This window comes from Halichoerus grypus, chromosome 2 (genome assembly GCF_964656455.1).
Source record: "Halichoerus grypus chromosome 2, mHalGry1.hap1.1, whole genome shotgun sequence".
NCBI lineage: Eukaryota > Metazoa > Chordata > Mammalia > Carnivora > Phocidae > Halichoerus > Halichoerus grypus.
Window position 1 is genome coordinate 161,309,861 of NC_135713.1, and position 17,963 is coordinate 161,327,823.

Genomic DNA, 17,963 nt, shown 5'->3' on the forward strand with positions numbered 1-17,963 from the left:
CCTGGCCTTTGCACATATGGTCTCTCTTCGGAATTGTCCTGCCCCTACACTTCACCTGTCTTGCACCTTCTCCTGTGTTCGGGCCTCCAGCAAGAGATCCTAAGGCACTTTGGCTTATTAGCATCGGACGTCGCCCCCAGTTGCTTTCCATCACAGTACTTCTCCAGGTTATAATCCTTTATTCATGTTTTGTCTCTTCTGTTAGGAGACAGTGAGGGCAGGGACCTGTGTTGTTCCCCACTCTACCCGCAGCACACAGACGAGTTCAGCAAGTACCCGGTGAGTGAACCAGAGAATGAATGAACAAAGGAGTGGAGGAGGTGTCTCTGGCCGAGCCAAAGAATAGGGAGGCCGTGGGGGCGGGGGCCCAGGGTCCCGAGGAGTAGCCTCTGCAGGAGGCTACAGGGTGTGCTCGGCCTGCACCGCCTCTGGGCAAAAGCAAATCTCGGAGGGGGGCGGGGGACCCCGAGCCCGGGCCAAAGTCCAAGTCCGCAGGGGGCTGCGCAGGAAGCTACTTATACCCAGGACCCGCAGCCGCCGGCTCGGAGCCCCACCGCCAGCCAAGGACAGGGAGGCCAGGTCAGTTGGCGGGCCGGGTGCGGGAGCCGGGGACCCACGGGTCTAGGGGAGAGCCGCCCCGGAACTGGCGGTCACCGCAGCGTACGACCCCGGGGCTACTAGGTCTCGGCTCCTCGAGATGCCGTCGCGAGCTCCAGGGCAGTGGCGCCTCGCGGGGACGGGGAACTACATTTCCCAGAAGGCTGAGAGAACTTGGGGTCACAGGGAAAGCGCCCCGGGCGGCACAGCTTCCCGGTACGACAGGGTGACTTTGGGGGGTGAGTGGGCGGCCGCGAGGTCCCGGCGGAGGCCCCCTAGAGGTGGCCCGGCTGAGGGGATGTGACGGCGGGGAGCAGAGCCGATGAGCAGCTCTGGGGCGGGGCCCGACTGCTGCGGAGGCCTCGGCAATGTTGACTTTAGGCAGGTACGGACCGGGCGGCGCGGCTAGGGAAGCAGAGAGACGGCTCGCGGGGCCGGGTGGGTCCTGCGGCCCGCAGTCGGGGCTGCCGCTGCCGCCGCCAACGCCCAGTGGGCGGGGCCCCTGTTGCCAGGCAACGGGGGGCGGGGCGTGGTGGGGGCGGAGCTGCGCGTTCGAGGGCGTGGCGAGCGCGTGTGCGCGTGTAAGAGAGGGATTGTGTGTGTCGGAGAAAGAGTTCCTGAGTGTGTGTGTGTATGTGTGTGCGCCTCTGGGATTGTGTGGTCAGAGTTGCTCCGAGAGTGTGTGTTCTGTCTGAGTGGGAGTGTGTCCTACTGGAACGGGGCGTGGAGGCGTGTGAAGCAGGCCGAGCAGGTGTGTTCGGGAGTGTGCGTGGTGGCAGCATGTGGATGCGTGGGAACTGGGAGGCCCCCCTGCCGCACTTCCGTCCCCCTCCCCGGGCTTGAGGTCAGCTCTGCGGAGGAGGCGAGAGAAAGGTTTGCGCCCTCCCCCTGGCCTGAGCTGGCCGCAGAACATCGCCTCCTTCCCGGGTGGATGGGTGGAAAGAGTTGACAACCTGTAAGCATTGTGCCAGGGCGGGGTGGGACGGGCCTGCTGGCTGGAGAACCCGGCTGCCTGGGGCGGCAGCCCCTTTACAAAGTCATAGGCCAGAGAGTTTTGTCTTTTCCTGGTGTCTCTCCCCAGGCTCCCCCTTCCAATGGCTGCTCCTCTCCTGCATTCTCCCTTCTGTCAGAGCTTCCTTTTTTTCCACCTTTCCACCTTTTTCATCAGTCAGCCACTCTTTGTGGAGCCTGGGAGCTCCATCTCTGCCTGGGGCAGCCTTTCTTTAATCTAGAGCATTTTCCCCCTTTATGCATTTACTAATAACAGCCAGTCTTTGAGACAATAAGCCTGGGAGCATAGAACATTCTCTGAAGGGGATAAAACTGGCCAATGTTTTAGAGAGTAGTTGGTGGAGAGGTGGTATTGAAATCCCTGTATCTGTGAGGAGGTGGCCCGCGATCTGAGACCCAGTGATAAGCTCTGGTCAGCAGGGACAGGGCAAAGGCCTTAAATGGGGGAGTATTTGTCCAAGGAACAAAGAGAAGGCTAGCATCTGACCCTGGAGAGTGCAGGATGAGTTGACATTGGTAAGTGGGAAGCAGAAGAGAGGAAGAACAGCCTCCCTCATGAGGATGATGGTATCCCATGGAATCCTTAGAATCTTAAACTGCAAAGGACCATTAGAGAATCTCTGGGCCCATGTGGTCAGTGGTGGGACTTTTCCTGTTTTCTACCAGAGCAAATCTCAGATGAAAGGGCACTTGCAATGACAAGGGCGCCCTCGGCATTGCCTGGCTTAGGGGGTGGATGCTTCCTGGAGGCATGACTCTGTGGGGAAGGGTAGGTCACCATTAACTTGAGGTGGGACGTCTTTGAGCCAGAGGCCACAATGCAAGGGGGGCAGTGGGTCCAGCACAGGCCCAGTGGAGTGTTAGGGTGCTGCCGGGTCATCTGAGCAAGGCCCATTTTTCTAGACCTGGCAGCAGGAGTAAGAATCAGCCATGGGGAGGGGAAGGTTAACTGGGTGTGTGTGGGATGGGCTTTTCTGCTCTGTCCCTTACTCCAGAGTTTGATGGGGCTATGGAGTTGGAGAGAACTGGGAGCACTTCTGGGGACAGGTCAGGGTGACCCTAGTTGACTGAGATTCAGTTTTTTCCACTGCTGCCTTTGTTGGCACAGCTAAGCTTCCTGTTGCCAAAGGATTATTTCTTAACAACAACAACAACAACACAACATTATTGCGTATTTGTCTTGTGGTCGTTCTCCTCCTTCTTCAATCAAAATCTCTGCTTTTAAAAGAAGCCCGTCAGGGGCGCCTGGGTGGCTCAGTCGTTAAGCGTCTGCCTTCGGCTCAGGTCATGATCTCAGGGTCCTGGGATCGAGCCCCACATCGAGCCCCACATCGAGCCCCACATCGGGCTGCCTGCTCTGCGGGAAGCCTGCTTCTCCCTCTCCCGCTCCCCCTGCTTGTGTTCCTTCTTTCGCTGTGCCTCTCTCTGTCAAATAAATAAAATCTTTAAAAAAAATAAAATAAAAGAAGCCCATCACTCCCTGGCCCAAGTGAGCACCAAGGTTTCTTTTTACCCCACGGGCATCTGAGCTGCAGGATCTCAGCCTGTAAGTCCAGCACCATCCGATAGGAATGCAATGTGTCCCATTTATCATTTAAACTTCTCTAGTAGCCGCATTTTAAAAAGTAAAAAGAAATCGGTGACATTACTTTTTTTTTTTTTTAAGATTTATTTATTTGTTCCAGAGAGCGAGCAAGCACAGGAGCGGGGGACAGGGGTAGAGGGAGAGAGAATCTCCAGCAGACTCCCCGCTGAGCGCGGAGCCCCACTCGGGGCTCGATCCCATGACCTTGAGATCAGGACCTGAGCTGAAACCAAGAGTCAGACGCTCAACTGACTGCCACCCAGGTGCCCTGGCATTACTTTAAAGACTGTATTCCGAACAGTGCAGCCCTTTGGTACAATGCCCTTAACGGGCTATTTTCTGTGTCTGTTCCAGCTGATATGGAATTTTGGTTTTGTTTTTAATTAAAAAAAAAAAATCACCCTTTGGGTTGAGGAGTGTACCTGCTATGGCCTCGCTGACAATGGCCCTTTGTAGCCCTTTGCCCTCCGCACTGTGGGATTCCAGAGCTTTGCTCCTCGGCCTCCTAGCAGCATGAAGCAAGCTGGCTGGTGTGTGGATGGCAGCAGGGACTGCCAGTTTGCTGACCACAGGCAGGGGTGCCTCCAGGACTCAGAAGATGGCTCCAGTGGGGCCTAGGGGTGCTGGCTTCTTGGAGAACCCAGTCTGCCAGGGCATAGTCCTGTGGGCCCCTTTCATGCCCTTTTCATACGGACTCACCTGCTGTCATGAGCAGATGGGTGGTTTCACTTAGTGTAGGTGTCAAGAGGCGCCCTTCCGTTTCTTGATCTGTAAATCGGTAAATCGGGGAGAGTAAATGGGGCTTATAAGGGAGACCAGGATGAGATAAGGGTGTAGAGGAGCTTTACAAGTTGTCAAGGGTAGCCCACCAAAGCCTCTGTGTTCAGGAAGCTTCGAGGCCATGATGGGGGACAGGCCTCTTGAGTTTTTGTGCTGCGGGAGCCTGACTAAACCCTTGGAGGCAGAATCCCGGTGGCAGATGCAGGAAGTCTTGACTGCCTTGTGGGGGAAGATGTTTGCCTGCTATACAAATTGTTTTGAAAAATCTTTGGATGCTATTACTTTGTTAGAATAAGTATCAGTCCATTTGATTGGATGACTGATTTTGGGAAGTTCTCAAGGACCTAATTTTTATCATCAGTATTTTGGGTCAGAGTCAAGGCAGCAGGGTAGGGGCTTTCCTCTGCCCCTCATTGTAACCTTGGGCAAGTCACTGAACCTCCTAGAACCTCAGTTTCTTCTGCTTCTGTTGAGACAATCACGTGGCTTTTCCTTATTTGGCTGTTAATGTGGTGAATTACATTGATGTTTTGATTATTGAACCAGCCTTGCATTCCTGGGACGACGCAGGCTCCTGAAGTGGTATCCTTTGTATATGTTGCTAGATTTGCTTTGCTTTTGTTGCTGTTGAGGATTTGGGTGGCTGTGCTCATGAGGAATAGGGTTTGTAGTTTTCTTGTCATGTCCTTTTCTGGTTTTGGTATTAAGGTAATGCTGGCCTTTTTGTGTGAATTACAAAGCCGTCTCTCCTATTCTGTATTCTAGGAGAGACTGTGTGGAATTGGAGTCATTTCTTCCTTAAATGTTGGTAGAGTTCATCCAGTGAAATCTTCAGGGCCTGGGGCTTTCTGTTCTGGAAGATTTTTAACTGTGAATTCATTTTTAAAAAATAGATATAGGACTATATGTTGAAGGAATTTTGTTAGCTTATGTCTTTCCATGATTGGACCATCTCATCTGAGTTGTTGGCTTGGGGTCATAAGCCCCTTTATTACCCCTGTAATGTTTGTGAGGTCAGTGGGGAGATATTGGCAATTTGTATCTTCTTTTTCCCTTGGTCAGTATGACTAGAGGTTTATCTATTTTATTTTATTCCCAAAGAACATGTTTTGGATTTGGTTTTTCTCTCCGCTCTGTTGTTCTGTTTTCAGTTTGATTGATTTTGCTTTTATTTTTTCCTTCTGCTTGCTTTGGTTTTAATTTACTTCTCTTTCCCTAATTTCTTTCTTTCTTTTTTTTTTTTAAGATTTTATTTATTTATTTGACAGAGAGAAACACAGCGAGAGAGGGAACACAAGCAGGGGGAGTGGGAGAGGGAGAAGCAGGCTCTCCGCCGAGCAGGGAGCCTGATGTGGGGCTCCATCCCAGGACCCTGGGATCATGACCTGAGCCAAAGCAGACGCTTAACGACTGAGCCACCCAGGTGCCTCTCTTTCCCTAATTTCTTAAGGGCGAAGCTTATATTACTGTTTTGAGCCTTTTCTTCTTCATTAATATAGCTCTTACCTCTTAGTCCTGCATCCCACAATGTCTGATATGTTGTATTTTCATTTTCATTCAGTTCAAGATATGTTAAAATTTCCCTCCAGACTTCCCCTTTGACCCATGGATCATTTGGAAGTATGTTCTTTAACAGGTATCTTTCTGTTATTGATGTCTAGTTTAATTCTCTTATGATTTGAGAACATACTTTCATGCTTTCTGATTCTTTTAAATTTAAGATTTGTATGGGGCACCTGGGTGGCTCAGCCGGTTGAGCGTCCGACTTTTGATCTCAGCTCAGGTCTGGATCTCAGGTCTTGGTCTCAGGGTTGTCAGTTCAGGCCCCCATTGGGCTGCACGCTGGGTGTGGAGCCTACTTAAAAAAAAAAAAAAAAGGTTTGTTTTATGGTCCGGATTGTGGTCTGTCTTGGTGGATATGTGCGCCTGGGAAGAATGTGTCATTTGCTGTTATTGTGGGATGTTCTATAAACGTCAGTTAGGCCAAGTGGTTGGTGGTGTTGTTCAGGTCATCTCCGTTCTTACTGATTTTCTGCCTACCTACTCTGTCAGTTCTGAGAGACGAGTGTGGAGGTCCCCAGCTGTCGTCGTGGATTTGTCTGTTTCACCTTTTAGTTCTGCCAGGTTTTTCTTCATGTGTTGGCCTCAGTTTTTTATTTTTATTTATTTATTTATTTTTTAATTTATTTTTTGACAGAGAGACAGTGAGAGAGGGAACACAAGCAGGGGGAGTGGGAGAGGGAGAAGCAGGCTTCCCGCTGAGCAGGGAGCCCGATATGGGGCTCGATGTGGGGCTCGATGTGGGGCTCGATCCCAGAGCCCTGGGATCATGACCTGAGCCGAAGGCAGACGCTTAACAACTGAGCCACCCAGGCGCCCTGGCCTCAGTTTTTTAATTTGAAAGATGGGCATGCCCCACGGCGTTGTTGTGTGGACTGAATAACACAGTAGTCCTAGCTAACATTTATCGAACGTTGCTAGGTGCCAGACACTGTGCTAAGTGCTTTCCTTGCATGATCTCATTTAATCCACCTGACAATCCCGTGAAGGAGATGCCACTATCATTCTAAGCCTTGGGAGACTTGCCCAAGCTTGTACGGGGTTTGTCAAGCCCGACCAGGCTGGGGTGTGCCGTGTCTCAGGACTGCGTTCTGCCCTGTCTCATTAAAGCCAGGGCTTGATGTCCAGTAACTTCCCAGGGAAGGTCAGCTGGCTTATTGTTATTGCTTTTAATATATAACATGTAATTAAATAAATGTACTCAGTAGCATCACCCTAGTGGGGTGTTCTCGAGGGTGAGTGTAAAGAAAAGGGGTCTGCAGCTCACCATCACACAGAGGAGGTGAGAGAGGGGACCCAAGGCGGAAGAGATGAGGGCCTTGAGAAGCACGGGACCTGCCTGTGGATGCCTCTCCCAGGAAAGGGGCTCACTCTGGCCCCGCTGATTAGGATGCACAAGCTGCCAGAGGCTTTTTGCACCTGGTCCAGGACGTGCTAGTTGAGTGAAGAGTGAATGAACGTCTTCTGCTTTCCTGAAAGGAGTTCTAGATTTGGGGAATTAGAGCAGCTACTGGCCATTTCTTTTTATTGTGAGACGTAGGAATGCTTCAAAGCAATGTTTTTCCAGATTTGTCTGTGGCTGACCACCATCACGCTGTGACACTCCCACAACCCTCCCGTCTTGAGATGGTTTCTTTTTTTTTTTTTTTTTTGCCTTGTTTGTTTTTTTTTTAATTTTTTTAATTTTAATTTTAATTTTTTTAAGTTTTTATTTTATTTTATTTATTTTTTTTTAATTTTTTTATTGTTATGTTAATCCCCATACATTACATCATTAGTTTTAGATATAGTGTTCCATGATTCATTGTTTGTGCATAACACCCAGTGCTCCATGCAGAACGTGCCCTCCTCAATACCCATCACCAGACTAACCCATCCTCCCACCCTTGAGATGGTTTCGATGGCTTGCATGCCCTCAGGTTCCAGCATGGGGGCTACAGTCCTTGGATTAGTGTCCTCTGCCTTTCCCTTAGGCTGCATGTATTCCCAGAGCGCCCCTCTAGAAAGGTGAGATGCCTGTCCGCGCCAGTTGGCTTTAAGCAAACAGAGGGAGGGGGCAGAAGAGCCTCAGGCCTGGAAGCACCCTCTGCACTTGTACTTTCATGCCTGTTCTCCCCTCCGTCCAGAATGTCACCTGGGGGGCGGGGGGGTGGTGCAGTCTCATCACCCCTGCTTCATCAAAAGGAAACCCTGGGCTGAGACTGGTCATGGAAGGCCTGCCTGTGGTCCTTCCGGGAAGGTGGGAGTGATCCGACCCCAGCTCAGATTGTGAGCTGCCCAGAGACCTTCTTCTGAGCCAGATGCCCCCCCACCCCCACTCCCATGCAGAGTAGAAAAAATGAGGTTGGGGACCTGCCTTAGCCTAAAACTCTGAGGAAAAAGACTCTGGCACGTTCATTCTTGTGTCCATGTCCTGTGTCAGACACCGAGCTCTACCTAAAAGTCGCTCAATCAATATTGCCTGAATCAGCTGAGAACGCCAAGGGCACTTGGGGGTTCCCTGGGAAAGGCAGAAGAGGCTGTGGGTCCAAAGACATATTTTGCAGTGATGGAGGGTGGTGCTGGAGGACCCCAGCCCCTCTGGCCCCCACCTGGTTCCTCCTGCCCTTTGCCATATGTGATGTGTGGATCCCATTTGGCGATCGATGTGACTTTGACTCTCTGGGCCCCTACTGTTTGTTTGGATGTCACAATGTGACCCTGGGTGCTGTTGACCCGCAGCAAATCATCCCCTGAAGTGTCCTCAAAGCCTGCAGTAAAGTAAATTGCTATGAGCTGCTTCCTTACCAACCCGTAGCGTTTCTGTAGCCGAGTCCATTCATCGGTGACCTGAGTGGAATTATTCCTGGTTTCGGTAGGTAGCGCCTGTCCTCTTTTCAAACACAGAACTCTGCCATCTGTGACCTTGGAGCGGGATTCCATTCTTAGAATGACCTGGGAGAGAAAGCCAGGACTTTTGCTGCTTTAATAAGGTTGGGGGTGGTTGGGGGTGGGGGAGGGGAGGGGGGGAGGACTCTCCCCTTAGTCAAGGCAGCCCACTGGTGTGCAGGGATGACCGAGGGACCCGGGATCCAGGACCCTCCTGATCTGCTCAAGGGGGACCCGGGTCTTTTGTTCTTTTCGGCTGATCCACTTTCAGGAGGGAGGTCCGCCCTTTCAGGTGAGTTTTGGGAGGTGACAACAATCAGGAAAGTACGGTCAGGTCTCTGGAGGAATACCACTGTGGACCATTAGTCATTCTTTCCTGCCAAGCAGGCCCTTCTCCAGGCAACGCAGATCCCCCACTCTCAAGGTGACCCGGGTACTCTCCTCCCACCGAGACAGTTTGACCCGAGGACGCTGGGACCTGGTGGGGGCTGAGGTTCCAGTTTTAACCAGCTCAGTCCTAATTGGGAGACTCTGCTGGATGAGCCTTGGCTGCGCGCTTTGGCAGCCCCAGTTTCTGGCAGGAATCGGGAAGGGCTGGGCTGGCCGTGGCCTGCCTCTGCCCCCCACCCCTGCCTGTGATCTGGGGGCTTCTCTGAGCCTTTGGCTTTCTTACCTGCAGAGTAGGCATAGCCGTCGTGCTTGCCAAGATGGGGTATGTGAACCTGAAATAAAGGCTCTTTGATCTTGTGATCTGCACTGGGAAGTTTCCTGCAGGCGGGTCTTAGTCCTCAGAACCACCCCCCTCCCCTACAGTGTCACCTCCCCAGTGGATTGCTCAGAATGACATTGAGTTGAATCCTTAACAACACCTGCAGCATTTCCAGAAGATATTGCTTCCCCCCAAGGCCAGTGGGGAAATAGGGGACACAGTTCCCAGTTCCCAGCGCTGAGGCTCTGGGGAGGTGTCATTTACATACGGTGAAACTCATAGACCTTTGTGTCCAGTTGGAAGGTCTAACGTGCAAGCTCCTGGCTAGCCAGGCTCCAGCTGAGATGGGGAATACTTCCATCGCCCCCGAAAATTTCCTGTGCTCCTCCCGGCCAGTGCCCCACCTTCCCATCCAGGTGCCTGTGCCTTCTTAGGCATGCCCTGAACCGTCCCCAGGCCTGGGTTTCCAGCCGCGACCCTCTGGCCATCACCTGCACCCTCTCTCACACTTTACCCTCTTTCCTCTGGCTTGGTCCCACCAGTGTAGGGTCAGCCTGTGAGATAGGAGGCATAACATTGAGGGCACACCAGTTTCGCCTGGGATTTGGGATTTCCTATCCTCGGGAAGGTGTGCATCCCCTCAGGCAAAAGTGATGGAGAGCTGGGGATCCCGAGACAGGGCAGGCTATGTGGGCACGGAGGGGGCCTTGAGAATCAGGTCCACAGATAACTCCGTTTGCCTATCGGTAAAATGAGGATGCCAATGACCATGGGAGGATAGGGTCAGTGGGAGGCTCTTGAGGGGTGGGGGGGAATATTCCACGTTCCAGGTGTACTGGCTCTATGCTCCACTATCTGATGATCCAGAGGTCAAGGCTGGGTCTCAGAGGGCCTTTTGTGGGCAGCTTCTGGTGGATGGTTGGTGAGGATGCCTGGTTTATGGAGTTGCTGAAGGGGGCAAGGAGGATCTGGAAGTGACAATGGGTAGTGGAATTTGGGGGGGCAGGGCTTCAGGACTGCTAGTACCCCCCTGTTGCTCCACCCCCACTCCTTCCACCCAGCTGTACACCCTAGGGACTGACCTGCCTTGAAGAGATCCCAGCCCCGGGGTTTCTAAGAACCTGCGAGAGCCCTATCCCGTCCCTGGTCTGGCCATCCCGCCTCCCGCCAACGCTTGTGAACACTACTTGATTTCTCAGCCTAAAAGGTGCCATAAAAATATTGATGAAGTACAGCGCCTGGGCAGCTGGTGAATCTGTTGCCTCAGAAGCGGAGGGATCTGCTGGCCACTCACTGCTGGCCGCCCACCTGCAGAATCTCCACGGCAGCCGCTTGGGCAATTTCCTGCCTCCAATTTGAAGCCAGGAGGGAGGTGATCAGAGTCCCAGGAGCACAGCCAGCTGAGCTGGAGGGCCCTTCAGAGGTGTACTTTTAGCCTCTGCTTTTTACTGATGATGAAAAAAGGGCCACCGTTCACTCAGCAAACATTTACTCTTTGTGCCAGGTGGAAGACACAAAGATGGAGGAAAAAATGGCCCCTAGCCCAGAGGGATGAGTATGAGATAGTGACAGAGAACCAAATAATCATAATAGGGTGTGCACTAAGGACACAAAAGAGAGTGCAGTGGGTGATGGTAGAGGAGATGCTCCCATTGGGTTTGAGGGGTGAATAGGAATCCGTCTGGAGGTGTCAGAGGGATAGAGAGTATTTCAGACATGTGCAGAGCCATCGTAGAAGGGTCTAGAGTGTGATGTTTGGTGTGAGTGGTAGGGTGGGGCAGGAAGGATGGCAGGTAAGGTGGATGCAGGTGAATTTATCACCTGTCAGTGCTGGGATGGGTGAGCCCAGTGCAGGTGAGGAGGCCTGGGGTCCAGAGTGTGGCAGGAAGTGAGGCATGTGAGGCTGGCTGGGGCTAGAGTGCCCCATCCTGAGGGCAGTGGGAACAATGGGGTCAACAGATTGGACTCCTGGATGAGAAGGGCGAATGGTCAATGGCAGGCAAGCTTTGACTGGGTGTTGAGGGTTGAGATGGGGACTGGGGAGCAGGGGCAGTGAGGCAGACACCGCTCTGGAAGTGGCCGAGCAGGACCAGAGCAGCAGTATGGTGGCTTCCGAAGCTAGCTCTCCTTCCATCCCTCCCGGGGGCTCCTGTTCCACCAGCCAGCCCCGTCGCAGCCTCTCAATGGGGCCTTGCAATCGGGTGCTTAATAAACGTTTCTTTTCAGAAAAGATGAATACCCAACTTTTACATCAACATGGATGGGACTGGAGGAGATTATGCTAAGTGAAATAAGTCAAGCAGAGAAAGTCAATTATCATATGGTTTCACTTATTTGTGGAACATAAGGAATAACATGGAGGACATTAGGAGAAGGAAGGGAAAAATGGGGGGGGGGATTGGAGGGAGAGATGAACCATGAGAGACTATGGACCTGAGAAACAAACAGGGTTTTAGAGGAGAAGGGGGAGGGGGGATTGGTTAGCCCGGTGATGGGTATTAAGGAGGGCACATACTGCATGGAGCACTGGGTGTTATACGAAAACAGTGGATCGTGGATTACCACATCAAAAACTAATGATGTATTGTATGGTGACTAACATAACATAATAAAATAAAAAAAAAAAACCAAAAAACCCCCCCAAAAACAACAACAACAATAAAAGAAATAGCCCTAAAAAAGAAAAAATAAAAATAAACGTTTCTTTTCAAACAAGATAGAACGTCCTTTGGTTCAGTCCCAGGCTCTAGAGGCTTTGGGGCTGAGGTGTGTGCCAGTCGCCCTCCAGGGTGGACAGCCTGTTTTGAGGCCTATTCCAGCTGTTTGGTCCTTTGTGAGTGGCCTCGCTTCTCCATGTGTATTCTCCAGGGCAACTTGGAATTTCCCGTCTCGGCCCAAGGCTTTGTGAGGTGCCTGTCCCGAGAGCCGCCGAGCCTCCACTGCTCTGCCTGATGCGCGGGGGGCCTGGGGGGGGTTGGTATCTGACCTGGGACCTGAAGACAAGGAGGCTGGAAGGCAGGGTGTGGGGTTGCCTGCCTGGTGGGTGCCCACAGGGTGCCCAGAGGCCGCAGTCAGCGTGGGGTAAAGCTGTGCTTTCAATGTCACTCTTCCCTGTTTGCTGAGTGGTTGGCCCCCTTTGTCATTCGTTTATTAATAATGCGCTTGGGGTGCTCACGTGGCCACTCTGTCCCTCAGCCATTTCATCCACATGTTCACGTAGCAGTGCCTTTGTTGACTCATTCGTTCTTAGCTCTGCCCTTGGCCCCTCAGAGGGGAAGGTTGCTCTTGACAGGGACAGGAGGCCCACACATGCGAAGGACACGCCGGGCCACATCTTGCGTGCTCTGTGACTTTCCAGAGTCTTCCCACCATCTCTACAGGCAGGGTGTCTCAATGCTGCCCCTGGGGGACATTGGGGCCATGTGTGGAGACATTTTTGGTGCCACTGGCCCCGAGTGGGTGGTGGCCAGGGGTTCAGGGGACAGTCCCACCACAGGGAGCGCTCCAGCCCCAAGTGTGGATGGTGGAGGGCAGGAAACCGTGCCGCCGATGCGGCAAGGAGCATGAATCCGGTATGTCGCTCGCCAGTCTCTTTTTTAAACACACACACAGAAAGAACATTTAGTACAATGTGGCTATGTGTTATTTTCTAAAAATGTATATATGTGTATATGCTGCGGGAAGTCTGCAGCTTGCTCTGTTCGTTTGACATTTTTTAAAGAATATCACAAGTTGACACATATGGCTAGTTTGTTTAAATTCTGTAGCTTAGCTGCTTTAGGAACGGGCCCCCTTCTAGGTAGCCATTCTTCCATGCTCATCTTTTTCTTTGCAAGCACAGGAGCTTTGCACACTCACGTGAGTTTCTCTGGTACAGGTGCTTGGGAGTGAAATTGCTGACAAGTAGGAGCACGCCTTTCGGTTCACACCCTCCCCAGCTCTCAAGACTGGCCATCGTTAGGGTCGGCGAGGGGAGGCACAGAACTGCTGTTTTCGTTTGCATTTACCTGATTACTAGTGAGGTTGAGCGGGTCTCCCCACGAATGCCAGTCCCTTGGGTTTGCTCTGGGGCCTCTGGAGCCCTCTATATGCACGGTCCCAGTCACAGCACCTGGTGACCCAGACCTTGGTCCCGCTGGGGTCACTTCCCGGTCAGGGTGCTGGCCGCTTGTGACTTCCTCACCCAGCGTCCCCGCACGCTGTTCCTCTGCCACTAGCCCGGCCACCCTCGGACAGGGCACGTCACGGCTGATTGGGTTTCGGCTTTTTATCTTCAGTTTTATGGTTACACTGTAGTGACCTTTGCTGGACTTGCTTCTGCCCGAGCCTCCCGGCATGTTCCCAGAGGGTAACTTTGTTTCTGAGTTCTGGGGGCTCGGCACTCTATGTCCCCACGGCTTGCGGGGGCCGTCGGGGGGACTGGGCGGGTCTCCCGCTGACGCTGGCTCTGTTCCTGCAGGCAGACCTCTGCGTTATGACCCGGCTGCTGGGCTACGTGGACCCCTCGGATCCCCGCTTCGTGGCTGCCATCCTCACCATCACTTTCAATCCGCTCTTCTGGAATGTGGTAAGTGCCCTAGCACGACCCTGTCTGGGTTGGACGGACAGACGGATGGCTCTTCCCTCCCCGTGTCGGTCTCTGGCCAGTGCGGAATCGTCCTTACTGTTTCCCCTGCGAGGTCAGAGCCCAGTTAGGGGATGCTGGCCAGGGAAGCCCCTCATTCTGGGGATCCCACCACATGCTGGCCGCGACAGTCCTGGACTGCCCTGTGATGTGACTCCACACGTGCGCCCGATGGTCTCAGTCTCCTAGAGGTGGAAGTAGATGGCCTCGGCTTAGGGGCCCCCTCCCTTCTCTGCCACGGTGCACAGTCCGGCGGCTTCCTTGTGAACCCCCGCCCCCTGCCATGTGCTCTAGAAACATGGTGAGTTTTTCCTGAACGAGGCTCCCGGCGAAGCAGTTTGCACAGGGCTGGGCGAGTGTGCCGGGGAGCAAGAACGAGCTAGCAGGAAGGGAACACAGAAGCAGCCAGAACAGCACCCAGCTCTTCTGTGGGTACGGGGGACACTCGGGACCGAGAGCTGGGGGGGGGGCCAGGCTGTGTGGGAAGGGGGCCCCGAGCCCTCTGGGGAAGGTGTGGGAATGGCCGACAGGCCCTCCTGCTACCGTGTCTCTCTGTGACCCCAGGATGTGGGGGGAGCTCTTGGGGTTTCTGCACGGATGGAAGGGGGTGGCAGTGGTGCCCCCAGGGCTGCTTCCTGAGGCTCCTGCCCTGTGCCTGTGCTTGGGTTTGCTGATGCAGAGCCACGGACGTCCTGTGATCACCCTTGAGGGTAGCCTGAAGAAGGCCAGCCTCAGCTTTAGCAACACACACTGTTCCAGACCGTTTTCATTTCGGGCGACCACTTGGTCCCAGGGGCGGAACACGACATGTTCTTCCTCCTGTTTATGAGTTAAGAGTCTTTTCTCTATCTGGGGAGATCGGTGGTGGGTGGGCGTGGGGGTGGGGGCGGGGCTGCGTATCTCAAAGAGGCCACATTCCGAATGTGCCGTCCGCTCCTGTCCTGAACATGCAGGACCCACCCCAAGATGGTTGGTACCGGCCTCCAGCTGGAGGGGACCGGAGGGGAGGGAGGAGCTCTGAGGGACAGAGGTTAGAGCTTGCTTCTTTGTCTAGAACCCTTCTTGAGGGCGCCTGGGTGGCTCAGTTGGTTAAGTGACTGCCTTCGGCTCAGGTCGTGATCCTGGAGTCTCTGGATCGAGTCCCGCATCCGGCTCCCTGCTCGGCGGGGAGTCTGCTTCTCCCTCTGACCCTCCCCCCCGTCATGTGCTCTCTCTCTCAAATAAATAAAATCTTAAAAAAAATAAAAATAAAACCCTTCTTGAGGCCTCCTGGAACCCCCACCTCAGTCCACACAGGAACCCCAACAACCCCCACCCCCCTGTATGACCTGCCCCTGACCTGGCAGAAGCCTCCCAGCAAGAGCTGGTGTCCCGCAGGGCCTGCCTCTCCCTGTCCCATTCTACTCTCCATTCCTTCTCCCCCGTCCCCGCTCCCCACCCTCCACCCTTCCTCCTGCAGCACGAGACCATGGTGGGTAAAACTGGTATGTGGCAGGCGGGAAAAATGGCCCTCAAAGACCTATGTCCACGTCCTAATCCTTGGAACCTGTGACAGCAAAAAAGGGGAGCTTTGCAGGCGTTAAGGATCTTAGGATCAGGAGATTGTCCTGGGTTATTGGGGTGGGCCCTCAGTGCAGTCACGTGTGTCCTTATAAGAGGGAGGCAGAGGGAGATGAGACGACACTGGCTTGGAAGACTGCGGTGATGTGGCCACCGGCCAAGGAAGGCCGGGGTCACCAGAAGCTGGAAGAGGCGAAGGACGGATTCTCCCCTAGAGCCTGGGGGTGGGGGAGGGAAGGGGGGAAGCGAGGAAGCGTGGCCCTGCCAGCACCTTGATTTGGTCTAGAGACACTGATTTTGGACTTCAGGCCATTAGAACTGGGGGAGCAGAAATTCCATTGTTCTAAACCACCTAGTCTGTGGAAATTGGCTACAGCAGCCACAGGAACCGGGTGCAAGGTCTCCGAGAGGCTGTTAATCCATGCTAGAAGGGCTGGCCGTCTGCTGGGAGTGTGCAGTGCTCCCCGCTGTCCACGGTCCATGCCCTGCGGGCCTGGCTGGTCTCCCAGCGCTGGGGGCTCGGCTTGCCGAGTGCATGGCGGGTCCCGGGGACACTTCTTCGTGCACAAGCCCCTTCTGTTATTTCCTGCGGGTCCTTCCAGTGGTGTGTCCAAGTTCGTTTTGTTTGTTTTTGTTTTTGTTTTAAGGTTTTATTTATTTATTTGAGAGAGAGAGAGCATGCGCACACAAGCAGGGGGCCAGGCAGAGGGAGAGGGAGAAGCAGACGCCCCCCTGAGCAGGGAACCCGATGCTTGATCCCAGGACCCTGGGATCATGACCTGAGCCTAAGGCAGACGCTTAACTGACGGAGCCACCCAGGCGCCCCTGCAAGTTCATGCTGAAGTCGTGCCACGGCCCACAGCCACGGGGTCAAGGTGCTTAAGATTTGGGAGACGGGCAGCTCATAATCTGTGCATTTGTCGTGAGGTTTTTTCTTTTGTTATAGTGTTTGATTTGCTTTGCTTTTGAAACAGTTATTCACTGGAACAGTCTGTGATCATCCGTGGGAGAGAGAGCTCTTCAGCGGGTTCAGAATGGGAGCCCTTAGGGCAACCCCTGTGGTTTAGGGGGCTGCTGCTGGCCAGTCGGTGGGTGGTGGAACAGGAAAAACCGGTCTGGGTAGGCCTGCCCGCCCCCCCCCCCCCCCATGCGTAGGGACAAGATCCCAGCCTGTGAGCAGTAAGGGAGGGGGCACCTGTGAAAGTGCTTATTGAGCATTGATTCAATGGTCGTGAGACCTGATACTTGGCGGGACATGCCACGCTTGGGCATTGTGCTGAGTGTTTCACACAGCATTTTAGTTGATGGGCGGGGTGAAGGCTGTTACTGACCCCTTTGGAAATGGGGTCCCTGAACAGGTTCGCTCATGATGGCCAACCACATGCCAGGTACTGGGGGCACAGTGCTTGGGTTCCAAAGGAGCTGACGCCCTAGGAGGGGGACACTGTGAATAAACACACATTCCACCAACCCACGGGATGAGGTTGGGGGGCAGTGAAGCCGGGAAGGGTGGGGGAGCAGCTGCTCAGGGCAGGGGTGACCTCTGAGCAGAAACCTGCCCCCACGTGGGAGGGAGCCCTCGGGTATCTGGAGAAGAGGAAGCGACAAGTATAAAAGTCTGGGTGATTTCAAGGAAGGGCCGTTGGCTGGAATCAGACGGAGCTAGAAGGGAGGGCGAGCTAGAAGGGAGGGCGGCAGGTCAGAGAGGGGGCTGGCGTAACAGTACGGGCCTTGTAGGCTGTGGGGAGCGTGTGGGGGGGTTTCTGCGCGGGGAGTCGTGGAATGAGTGGCCTGATCTGACTCAGGTCCAGGCTGCCGTGGGCTGATGAGAGCAGACGAGGGGTGAGGGTGGGGCTGGAGGCTGTCACAGTGCTGGAGGCCCAATGGTGGCTTGGACCAGAGTGGCACCAGCGGAAGTAGAAGTGGTCAGATTCTGGGCACAGTTTGAAAGCCAGAAGAGTCAACAGGATTTACCATAGTTTGGTGGGGAAGTGCCAGAGAGAGGAGGCATGGCCAGCTCCAACTGGGACCTCAGTGACTTACAAGAAATATGGATTTGGGTGCCTGGGTGGCTCAGTCATTAAGCATCTGCCTTCGGCTCAGGTCATGATCCCAGGGTCCTGGGATCGAGCCCCGCATCGGGCTCCCTGCTCGGTGGGAAGCCTGCTTCTCCCTCTCCCACTCCCCCTGCTTGTGTTCTCTCTCTCACTGTGTCTCTCTCTGTCAAATAAATAAATAAAATCTTAAAAAAAAAAAGGAATATGGATTTGGTCTTCAGTGTGGCACACAGCTCCTTCTTAGGTGTTGAGTGCTGGCAAGGTGTCTCTTGTTATGTTAATGAGGTGACTTCCGACCCCTTCTCCACCTAAGGACGGGGGCAGGACATGTTGCCAGAGGAACCCACCACGTGATGGGGAGGGGAGAGGAGCTGAACATTAAGTTCAGTAGCCAAGGGCCAATGATTTAATCAGTCACCTCTGTAATGCAGCCTCCTTAAACCCCATAAGGATGGGGTTGAGAGATGGTGCGCCTGGGTGGCTCAGTCGGTTGGGCGTCTGCCTTCGGCTCAGGTCATGATCTCAGGGTCCTAGGATCGAGCCCCACAGTGGGCTCCCTGCTCAGCGGGGAGTCTGCTTCTCCCTCTGCCCTTCCCCCTGCTTGGGCGCTCT

The 17,963-nt window shown here is 53.8% G+C and overlaps 1 protein-coding gene across 3 annotated transcripts in view; it reads left to right on the plus strand.

The window, feature by feature from the left end:
- Positions 1-205: 205 nt before the first annotated feature.
- PEMT (phosphatidylethanolamine N-methyltransferase) overlaps positions 206-17,963 on the plus strand; it is a 78,897-nt gene continuing 61,139 nt past the window's right edge. For 2 of the 3 annotated variants that reach the window (XM_036113079.2, XM_036113078.2), the window contains exons 1-2: positions 206-279; positions 13,570-13,677. In XM_036113079.2, the coding sequence (XP_035968972.1) occupies positions 13,585-13,677 (93 nt within the window). In that variant the 5' untranslated portion in view covers positions 206-279; positions 13,570-13,584. Of the gene's footprint in view, positions 280-916; positions 983-13,569; positions 13,678-17,963 lie in introns of those variants that run through there. The other variant, XM_078068011.1, reaches the window with a different exon arrangement.